The sequence below is a fragment of the Podarcis liolepis genome (assembly GCF_965112155.1).
Source record: "Podarcis liolepis genome assembly, chromosome: 14".
Classification (NCBI taxonomy): domain Eukaryota; kingdom Metazoa; phylum Chordata; class Lepidosauria; order Squamata; family Lacertidae; genus Podarcis; species Podarcis liolepis.
The window spans coordinates 34,533,460-34,545,273 of NC_139569.1; the positions used below are offsets into that span (position 1 = coordinate 34,533,460).

Below are 11,814 nucleotides of genomic sequence, written 5' to 3' on the forward strand. Positions count from 1 at the left end.
TACATAAGAAGACTAAGGGAATATTAACGCCCACACACAGCAGAATGTGAATTTTAAACATTTGTTTTTTCTAACAATTGCAGTTTTTAAGCTTAAAGGCCCAAAGGGTCTAGATAGGAAAAGAGAGAGAGAATGAACTTGAAGATGAATTAGGAATTGTGCAAAGTTCTATGTGGAATTGCTGCCTGTCCAGCATGTTTCCTCTGTGCATAAATCCTGCTAGGCAGCAGCAGAGCGATCAGCGATTGCTTTCCATGTGAGAAGAAGGAAAAGTCCGCATGTTGTTTTATGTAGGAAGCTCCTCCGCAGCTGTAGGACATTCAGGAGGTTAACCCTATACACTCCAAATTCTACTCCAAAATGAACTTTATTCATGTTCGCTTAACCTGGCAATTGTGGGAGCTTCTTTCAGGTGCAGTTCAGAGATTTTTGAACTAATTCAACTGACTCCGTTAAATTGAACGTGTTCATTCCAAGCACTGTTGCAGTCGCAGAGTGTTTAATTAACATCTGCCACAGCAGCATCGCTCTTCCTGTTAACTAGTCACAGTTCAGGAATGACTGCTCTGAGCTGAAGGACAAAGGGAAGTGAGATGTACGAGTCTGCAGATCACACGCTGTCCGAACTCCACTCACATTTGTCTTCCTCTGGAGGTATGTGTGTGCGGTCAGGGAGCAGGGACAACTCACTCCCAAAGAAGACAAATGTGGCAGCCCACGTCTCTGCTCTGGCATCATTTCCCTTCCCATGAGAGAGAGTTAAAAAACCCCCAAACCAAACACGTTATGGAGATTATTAGAAAACCTTCTGTCAAAAAGGGTTTTGCCAACGCCATTGCTCTGGTTTATTGCCTGCCTGCAAAGTGACAGTTATACACTAGTGCCTGTGTGGGAAAGCGAAGGGGGGGGGAATGTTGCGGGAGCCCCTATAAAATGATCTACTTCACTGTTTGCTGTCTTGGCAACTGTTTACAATTATTACACACAGAGCAATAATGTTCCTTTCCAGCTGATTATTTAAGGAGCATCAGCGGCAGCTCGTGAGGCTCCCAATGGCACATCTGGGCATTGCGTTCCACAGTTCATTTCCAGTTCATTGTCTAACCCCACCTGAGCTGTCGCCAAGCTGGATGGCTCAAGGGCTTGGTAATTGGATGCTGAACTTTTTAGTTCTAGGTCAGTAGTTAAAATTCTGCCCAGATCAGTACAAATGTAGTTTCTTACTCCCCTCTCTCCACATCCACTTCCTTTCCTTTCCTTTCTTTTTTGCCTGCTGGCTGTCTGGTGTCCTTTGTGACATGGGAAAGTGAAAAATAGAAAGAGAAAAGCATTGATGTGTGTGTGCGTGTGTGTGCGTGTGTGTGGGTGCTGGTTCCTAATGCAGAAGGTCACAAGCAACCAGAACTTTATCTGATTTCCTCAGTTTCTCTGGAGACACGGAGGCCTAGCCCTAGTAGACAGCAGAGTTTAAAGGCTGCACAACAAATGCTTCCAATGCAGATGTTGCACTAGTGGAAACTTTTTTGTGTGTGAAACAGCTAGTTTTTGGTGTGCAACACCTGATACCATTGCACAGCACTCTTTGGCAATGTACCTATGTTCCCCCCTGCGCAACAGCTGGTTCTTGTTGTGCAATCTGTTGTTAACACTCTTTGGTAATGCGCTTGTGCTTTTCTTTGTGCAACAATATTCCACTTCAACTTGGTGCTACATTGCAGTGGGTTGTATCCAACTAATTTCTACCCACAGTAGATGCATTGAAATTATTGGACCCAAGGTAGTCCTGTCCATTGATTTCAATGGGTTTACTCTGATTATGCCTCTGTATACCAGTTGTTTGAAACCACAGGTGGGCAGCTTGTAGGCTTCCCACAGACACCTGGTCAGCCACTGTGAGAACAGACTGCTGGACAAGGTGGTCCTGTGGCTTGAACTAGCAGGCTTGTCTTGGGCTCTTAGATTCTCTTGATCTGGATAGTCCTTCTAGATCAGAAGTTCACTACTGTAGACTGCTGCCTTCCATAAGTTGGAGGATGCCCAAAATTACAGCAGAGGAGGGAAGAGTTACTGTGCAAGTCCATACTGCCCCCCCTTGCCTCTTTCATTTAACCTGCAAAGAGCACTGGTGCTTTCCTTGATCTGCAAACTGACCTTCTACAGTCCTTAGCTTCTCTACTTTACTCTGCTGACTTTGTAAACTAGGGCTGTATATGGGCCCCTCCATCCAATTCAAGGTCCAGTCTGGAGAGCCAGTGTGGTGTAGTGTCTAAGAGCGGTAGACTTGTAATCTGGGGAACAGGGTTCGCTTCCCCGCTCCTCCACATGCAGCTGCTGGGTGATGTTGGGCTAGTCACACTTCTTTGAAGTCTCTCAGCCCCACTCACCTCACAGAGTGTTTGTTGTGGGGGAGGAAGGGAAAGGAGAGTGTTAGCCTCTTTGAGACTCCTTAGGGTAGTGATAAAGCGGGATATCAAATCCAACCTCCTCCTCTTCTGCTGCTGCTTTGGAGTGCCCCCAATCTGACCTGGGATGATCTACCCTGAACCAATTCAGTGACCTTGCACAGGCATGTGGTCAGAAGTGGGGCAGAGAAGAATATGTGCCTCTACTTCTCCCCTCCATCCTCCTTGAAGGTCAGTTACCAAGGATGCCTGCTGAATCTTTAGAACACTCCACAGCATGGGACTGGTGACATTAAATACCTGACTTCCAGTTGATTATATATATCTAGGATGATGTAGAGTTGATCTAATGAGGGCTTCTGATGAAGAGAAGGGCCATTGCTCAGTAGTACACCACATGCTTTGCAGGGAAAAGGTTCCAGATTCAACCGCTGCCCTCTCCAGGTAGGGCTGGGAAAGGCTTCTGCTTCTGAAACCATGGAGAGCAGATGCCCTTCTTGAGCATGTGGGCTTCCCAGAGGCATCTGGTTGACCACTGTGGGAAATGGGATAGATGTTTGATCTGACCCAACAAGGATCTTTGGTGAACTCAGATGGACCATTCGTTGGACCCTGTTATAGGGTAATGTTCCTTTGGGGGGGAACAAACGGCAGCTATGAGCTGATGGATGCTGTGGGAGGAATGCTGCTGGTGTAATGCCCTCAATTCCACCCATCCCTCTCCCCACAAAACGAAAAACAATTGACAGGGGTTTGAAGGACCCTTTCCATTGTTCCTTTCACAGGCCAAAATTCGAGTTGGAAGTTCACAGTTGAGAACTTCTGGTTCAGCACTAGCCACAGTGTGGCAGTTCTCACGTCACAAATAAGACAGAGCTTTTGCGATATTGATCTCTGCCATCAAATACAAGCCAGGATATGTGTGTGTGTGTGTGTGTGTGTGTGTTTTGCATTTGTTGCCTGTCTTTCCATTCCCATGCCACAAAATCTGGATAATGATAGCAATAGTTTCTGCCTTCTGGTCTTGCTAATTTGGCTGAAGAAGGGAGATGTGGGGGATAATTCAATAACATTTGTAAAGCACTTTGAACATGAAAAACAATGTGCGCAGTAAGTGATGATGATAGCAACAATAATAATTATGATGATTATTAATTAACTGGTGGTGCCAGCTGTGCTGGAAACAGTGCAAAGTGTTTGAAGGAGAAATAGCTTGCTTTAGGGTTTGACTATTATAAAGTGACTCAAAAGCACAGCGAATTGAGTCTGCATGCTAATAGCATTGTGATTTGGATTAATATCCTCTTTCTTAATGTTGGTGCTCTTTTTTCTTTTTTCTTGGCTTTGCAAAGGCTGTTGAGTTTAGGGAACTTATTAGGGCTGGAAGTAAGTTCTGAAGAACTCAATAGGTCTTGCTTGCAATCACAAGCTCAGGCTGTGTCAGAGGCTAATTGCTTAAGAATGTGTGATCCAGTGTTATGGTTTGGGTGTCTGACTAGGACAGGGAGTCAGATTCTAGTTTGGGCATCAACTGCAGTGGGTGACTTTGGCAAAGTTGCTTGCTCTCAGACTTAATGTGGATCACACACAGTTAATGTATGGAAGGAGAGAAAATGGTTCATTCCATCTGTGCTTTCCTATGCATATAACTGTAATCCAGGGGAGGCTTAAGCCTTTTTCCAAATGGCCTCCTCTGTGCATTAGCATAGGAGGGAGTAACGTACCTCTGACTCCACCCTCAACATGGCATGCTTCACCCCGTCTCTTCAGCACAACATTTGCTGCAGGGGGAGATAATAATAATAATAATAATAATAATAATAATAATAACAACAATAATAATAAATTTTATTTATACCCCACCCTCCCTGGCCAGAGCTGGGCTCAGGGCGGCTAACACCAGTAAAATCACAGTAAATATATATGTGTGTGAACAGTTGCATGTAAGCAGTATCCCCAATCACACAAGGCTCTTGATCATATGGACCCTTGTAGGATCCACTTTGCAGTCATTGAACTGAGTGTGCAGAGGCAAAAGCGGCCAGAGCAATGAAGGCAAATGGTGCATTTGTACAGCAGGCTGGTTTTTACACACCCACACACAACCCCCCCCCATCCCACACACCTTCTGTCCTCTATCCAGGCAAGCAAGAAGCATGAACAGAGCTTAAGGACACATTCCAGCCAGGCAAAATCACTCAAGGAGGATGTGAAGCAGGGCTTCTGGGGAGGTGTGGTCTGCTGAAAGTTCTGAGGGCCAGACAGAGAGGCATTGTCTCTATAGTCATGAGGTTCTCTACCTGTAATCTTATCTGAGACTGGTAGTAGTCCTCCAGGGTGCCTGGTCTTTTTCATCCCTGGTCTTTTTCAATGGAGATATTAGGGATCAAGAATGACACCTTCTGCATACAGAATAGGTGTTTTGTCATTGAACTACAGCCTCTGCATAAGTAATTGTTTTTCAGTAGGTTTAATGTAACATGTAGTTTGGTTCTAAAATGTTTCTTCCATTTCAATGGAACTAACAGCTCCATGCTATGCTATCTACATAGACATAAATCATATTAAGTTCAAAGAGACTTAATCCTAGGTGAGAGGATGTAGGATTGCAGTCAAAAGAGTTAAGACCCATTCAGCTAACCCAGGCACAGGCAAACTCAGCCCTCCAGATGTTTTGGGACTACAACTCCCATCACCCCGACCACTGTTAGCTAGGGATGATGGGAGTTGTAGTCCCAAAACATCTGGAGGGCTGAGTTTGCCTGTGCCTGAACTAACCCAATGAGACTTACTTCAGAGTAAATCTTTCATCTTGTTATTTATTATTACTTCAGAGTAGACATGCATAAAATCATACTGTAAGTCATCACTAACTTTAGCTAAATTGGAGTCAGTGTGAGAATGTATTTTTCTTCTTTTCTGACCTACCTCCTGAGATAGATGGCGGGGAATGCTTCTGTGCATGTGCAAAGTAATACTATGGTAGCAAAATCAGAACTCACATTTCTGGAAGTTGGAAGACAGCTTCTGAGTTAAGAAATGCAATGTCTAGAACAGCTTTCCCCAATCTGGTGCCCTCTGGGTATTTTGGACTACAGCTCCCATCATCCCTGTCCATTGGCCACACTGATTGGGGCTGATGGGAGTTGTAGTTCAAAACATCTGGCATGCAGCAGGTTGAGGAAGACTGCTCTGAAAGGAATCATAGAGTGAAAGAATTGTAGAGTTGGAAGGGACCCTGAGGATCATCTAGTCCAACCCCCTTCAATGCAGGGATATGTAGCTGTCCCATACGGGGATCGAACCTGCAACCTTGGCATTATCAGCACCAGGCTCTAACCAACTGAACTATCAGCTTGATGTTGTTGCTGTTGCTTCTATTCCACCCATTTCATTCTTGTTATTCAACAAATTATTTTATGTCTCATACAAAAGAAGCTATGATTAGGCCATGGGGTTTCAGGAGAATGATTATCTTGAGACTTTGCCCCACTGAATAAAAACAACACCAACACAAGGGAAATAAACAGTTTGTGTAAATTTCAGCAGCTGAAATTGCATCTTTCGGTCTCTTTCCTTATATTTTGCATTTTAATACAATGCTGATAAGATATCTTTTTTAAAACAATAGGAGGGGGAGGGGTGTCACAGAGTCCTTCAGAATGGGAAGGTTTAGCAACAGCATAATTGGTGCTAGGCAGGGGAAATTATTCTCTGAGATGTACTTGCGGATGCAATTTGGTGCGATGCGGTTGCTCTGAAATGCGTGAATTGGCTCTTCATCTCAGCCAGTGGGAACTCTTTCACCATCACCCTTCAAGCTGGCTCTTGAAAAAATGATACATTGCAAAAGACCAGGTGAGGACAGAGAAGGAACATCCGTTCTTAAGATTTGTATTTTCCTGGGGAGTGTGATATGTGTGCGCGTGCGCGTGTGCGTGCATATGTTTAATCAGAATCAAGGCAGGGCTAAAGTTGTCGCACACAGAAAGTGGCAGAAGCGTAAGCACCCAGCCATGGTCATTCTGCAGGAACCACCCTTCCTTTGTTTAAACATTTGAAACATTTGCACTCCTGCTTTCTGCCTGGGTTGGCTCCAGGTCAGGGTGGGGTGCAGAAATGCCCAAGGCCATCAGTGCCTCCACCAGCTGCAAACTTACCTGATGGCAGCAGGCCTAAGGAGCCATCTGCCATGGTAAATTTCCTACAATGCTGCTTAAAAAGGTAAAGGGACCCCTGACCGTTAGGTCCAGTCGTGACCGACTTCTGGGGTTGCGACGCTCATCTCGCTTTATTGGCCGAGGGAGCCGGCGTACAGCTTCCAGGTCATGTGGCCAGCATACTAAGCCGCTTCTGGTGAACCAGAGCAGCACACGGAAACGCCGTTTACCTTCCCACTGGAGCGATACCTATCTATCTACTTGCACTTTGATGTGCTTTCGAACTGCTAGGTTGGCAGGAGCAGGGACCGAGCAACGGGAGCTCACTCCATCGCGGGGATTCAAACCGCCGACCTTCCGATAGGCAAGCCCTAGGCTCTGTGGTTTAGACCACAGCACCACCTGCGTCTTACTTTCAAAATTAGGGAAAGGGCTATAGCTCAGTGGTAGAGCATCAGGTTTGCATGCAGAAGGTCCCAGGTTCACTAGCATCTCCAAAGTAGAGCTAGATATGACCCCTCTCTGAAAACCTGGAGAGCCACTGCCAGTCAGTGTAGGAAGCACTGAGCTAGATGGACCCATGGTCTGAACTCAGTATAAGGCAGCTAGCTTCCTATGATGCTAAACAGGGAGGCAATCTGAGGAGATGTTGTCACAGGTGAGTATTACTACCAGAAACAGCTACACCTTCAGTCATTACAAAGAGTCAAAACTAGGATCGGCAAAAGAAACCAGGACTCCTGTACCTTTGATTATTGTGTAGGAGAGGGGATTTTGATTAGTGCAGCTTGTCATGCAGTGGTGTGAGAAGCTGAACCTGCTGAAATCCCTTCTCCAGCGCTATTAAAAGTAATTCCATTGCCTTTCCATCTGGTCACCCTAATAGAAAAGTTAACAAGAACAAATGCTTTCCGCATACCCTGCTTCTCTCTCTCTCTCTCCGCCCCCTGGTTTCATTTTGAATATATGCAACAAGAGAATGCCTTTGAAGCTTGCTGCAAACTTTGCCTCTCCCATACACCAAACCTTTGGGAATGAAGCTCCTGGTTTTTGTGTTCTCAGATCAGGAGTAGGAATGGAAGAGAAATCATTTGGCTCACAAGTAGGAATCACAAGTGGCTAGGGTGTTGTTGAGCTAAAGTCCTCCTTTCGACCCTCTCGTCGGCATCTGGTTGGCAATTGTGAGAACAGGGTGCTGGATTAGGTGTGACTTCCATCTGATTCGTAGGTTCAACTTGATCTGGGTTCAACCACAGAGCCTAGCACTTGCTGATCAGAAGGTCAGCAGTTCGAATCCCCGTGATGGGGTGAGCTCCCGTTGCTCGGTCCATGCTCCTGCCAACCTAGCAGTTTGAAAGCACGTCAAAGTGCAAGTAGATAAATAGGTACCACTCCAGCGGGAAGGTCAACAGTGTTCCTGTGTGCTGCTCTGGTTCGCCAGAAGTGGCTTAGTCATGCTGGCCACATGACCCAGAAGCTGTACGCCAGCTCCCTCAGCCAGTAAAGTAAGATGAGCACCGCAACCCCAGAGTCAGCCACGACTGGACCTAATGGTCAGGGGTCCCTTTACCTTTACCATCTGATTCAACGGGGCTCTCCTTATGTTCCTAAGGACTACCACAACTCCATATGGGAAGGCCAATTCAGGAAACTGCCTTATGCTAAGTCAGCCTGTTGGCACATCTAGCTTAGGATAGCCTCTGAATATTAGTTGCTGGGAGTCACAAATGAGGAAAGTTGTTGTTACATTCAGGTTCTGCTTGCAGGATACTCATAGGCATCTAGTTGACCAATAAGAAAACAGGATGGCGGACTAGATGGGCCACTGGCCTGATCCAACAGGTCTCTTCTTACATTCTTATGTTTAATATGAACTCACTAAATTGAATTCCCCAAACAAACACATGAACTGAAGCTAACTTTTGAATCTTGCACTTCTGTGTATCTTCCAGTGCAGTGCACCAACCTAAGAGTACATATAAAAATTAATATATTAGTTAAAAAAACATACCAAGATTGCATTATATTGGGGAACTGCTTGCAGAAATTCATATATTAGGCAAAATTACATACAAAAATACGCATATTAGGCAAAATGTGTGAGAAAATGCATATTTTGTTGTGCATTTTGAAAAAAAATGTTTTTGTTTTAAATCACAAACTGGTGCAGAAATGGGGTAAATCTGACCTTACAACTGGAAAAACTGAGACTCTGAAATGTTAGTCACTAGTCCGGTTGTAGTGGTTGTAAGTCAGTTTCAAAAGCTCAGTGTTGCATTGAAATTCATTGACTCTAAGAAATTAGCCAGGGGCAAAATGAGACCTGCAACAAAATATTGCAGTATGGAGTGATCCCTCTTCAGAATTTCAGCCACTCCATTCTATGCTTTCTATCCTTGTTCCTTGTGACCACCCTGAACCTCTACACTGTCTAACAGATAGTCACTGTTCCACGCCCTTTGAGCATGCTAAATCATCATTGGGGTATTTCTGCCTTTGTCCTCCAGAGTCCTCTGGGCATGGGGATTCCTTCCGCTTGTGTATGGCTGGTGCCATTTTTATTAGCGCAGGATTTGCACTTGGAGAATTGAAATTCCTATTGGTATACATGCAGGTCCTGCTATCAGGAAACTCATTATCTGAAATCCCTGTTATCCAAACATAAAGAATTATACCCAAACCTCGCCACATGAACAGCTGATTCAGATATCCAAACAGCTGGAGTTCCCCCACTTTCTTACTTGTTTGTGTTTTGCTGATTGGCAGCTGTCATTTCAGGGAGAAAACATGGAGGAAGGGAGAGAGATCAGACAAATCAGGGAGCAGGAGAAATCAGACAAACCCATTTTTCTTTTGTCTGAGTTTTGCTGATTGGCCACACCAGTTTCAGGCAGAAAGTGTGGAGGGAGAGAAGAAGAACAGACAAATCACAGCTTAGAAATGTTCCCATAGGAAATAATAGACATAATCAGCTCATTATGTGAATGCTTGCCTAATGAACAATTTTCTGGGAATGCATTGTTTGGGTAGCGGGACCTGTATGTATATGATTCTCCTCTGCTACCCTATTGAGTCAGGTATTCCCTGCTGAAATATGAGAGGCCTCATCTGCAGTGGCATCCTGCCGGCACTAGAAGACTCACTTGCTTACACAGGCATTCCCTTGATCTCTTGACCAGAGTCTCCTATTTTCATTGCTGTTTTACTTGCTGTGTTATGTTAATGGGATTGTTTTATTGCTCATTTCAGTCATGGCCCTTTATATTTTAATGGGATTTATTTCACTGCATATTTTAATTGCAGTGTATTTTTAGTTACCCTGTATTGTAACAGTGTTGTGCAATTGTTTGTTTGTTTGTTTTCTATTTTGTAAAATGCTTCGAAGCCTTCTGGGCATTAAGTGGTATATAAACAACAGCAGCAATAATGAGAATAACAGGTTATTCTCTCTCTCTCTCTCTCTCTCTCTCTCTCTCTCTCCCTCTCCTTCCCTCCTTCCCTCCCTCCTTCTACCAGAAACCACTACCAAAATTGCACAGTGGCTACAGCTTCAGGAAAAACCCATGGGAAATCCTGCTACACACTTACTTTCAGTATTGTTTTCCCTCATAAGGAAGATGTCTGCTACCTGGCATACCATTATCCCTACACCTACTCTGCTATGATGGTAAAACTCTTTCCTCTGATGAATTTCCAGATTGGGGATGGGGAAGAAATTTATTTCAGTTTGCATTCTGGTATGTGGAAAGGCTCAGTGCTTCACAACATTTGGCCATGAGCTTCGCTCAGGCTCAGAGGCAGAGTGGAGGTGTTGTTTGCAGAGCCACACTTCCCCTCACTCCTGGAGCATTCAGGACAGAGGACGTGGTTTTGCGTGGCTTGTATAGATCAGAGGACATGTCTCCATGCAACCCTCACTGCCTCTACTCTGTAGGAGCCAGAGATTATATAATAAAGTAGTTTAAATTCAATTTAATAACTTATATACTGTTTAGTATAACAAAGTCTCTAAGCTGTTCATGGCAATTGCAAGCAAAATCACAAGCAAAAAGTCTGTACATAATATTAAAATTCTACAAAATGCAATTGTCCTTTAATGCACTGCAAAATGCAGGGGGCCTTAAAATGACTAGACAGCCCCTCAGAGGAGGTGGGCTGATTAGAGGTATTTTCCCAGCCTTCATAAAAGAAGGCTTCAGCCTGCTGTTGAGGCAATAGTTCCCAGACGTACCATAGTTCTAGGAAGTGCTACTGTAGCTATAGGGAGCTCTCCAGGGTCCTGACCAGCTGGTCCTTTGCTATAGGACCATATAGGGAAGAAAACAATGTCTATATGTACGGTTGCAAATTAGTTTTGGCTATGTAATGAATGAGGGGAACAAGTCAATTGTGAGTGAGGGCTGTGCTTCTTGGATTTGTCATTGGTCTGTGGAAATCATGTAGTGAATGAGATGATGTTGTTCATCTGAGTCCTCAGTCAGATTTGGCTATATGATGGTATTTCTTGGGGGGAAATAACAATTTAATTGGGTCTTGGGAGAGAGAGAGAGACTGCAAATAAGAGAGTCTGAATGCAAATTAACATTTCTCCAAGTACTACCAAACAATAATAAAAAAGTAGGGCTTTTTTGACAATGCTACAAATGTCCATGAAATATGGGGAATAGTTTCAGCACTACCCTACCCTACCCTACATTTAAAATAAATTGAAGGTGTATCTCCTGTGTGTACTAAGGTATGGAGAAACACTCATTTCCTGAATCTGGCCAAATCATGATTGCTAGGGACATTCCCCCCACCTCCTGCCCAATGATGGCTTTGACCAGGTCAGCTAAAATAACTCACAACTTTCTCCCAGAGCTTCTGACTTTTTGTCATGGGAAAACAATTCCATTTTTGCAGACTGGATGATGAACAAAAACCCATTTCATGAATGTGTATCATTAGGTTTTATTTTCCAGCATATGTCCATGCAAAATGTGTGTGTGTGTGTCCCTTCAGATCAGTAATGAATTCATAGTGATTTAGCAACTCAGGGGCTCAATTACCTGCACAATGCGTTTGAAAAGATGATAAAATCCCATATGGAAACAGTGACTTGGAAACACTGATCATAATATAATGTGCATTTAATAACTGAAAGCATATTTATAGCACACCTCTGCGTACTGTGCAGAGGGACAGTATTCAATGCCACTGTTACTCTGAGTAATGAATGAATGTATTTTACTCCAGGGTGATAGATGAAAATA

The 11,814-nt window shown here is 44.1% G+C and overlaps 1 protein-coding gene across 2 annotated transcripts in view; it reads left to right on the forward strand.

Annotated features, from left to right (window-relative positions):
- The window catches only part of AGBL1 (AGBL carboxypeptidase 1), a 402,258-nt gene that overhangs the window by 108,555 nt on the left and 281,889 nt on the right, over positions 1-11,814 (forward strand). For both annotated transcript variants that reach the window (XM_083475009.1, XM_083475010.1), the window contains exon 16: positions 10,079-10,229. In XM_083475009.1, the coding sequence (XP_083331135.1) occupies positions 10,079-10,229 (151 nt within the window). The remainder of the gene's footprint in view (positions 1-10,078; positions 10,230-11,814) is intronic.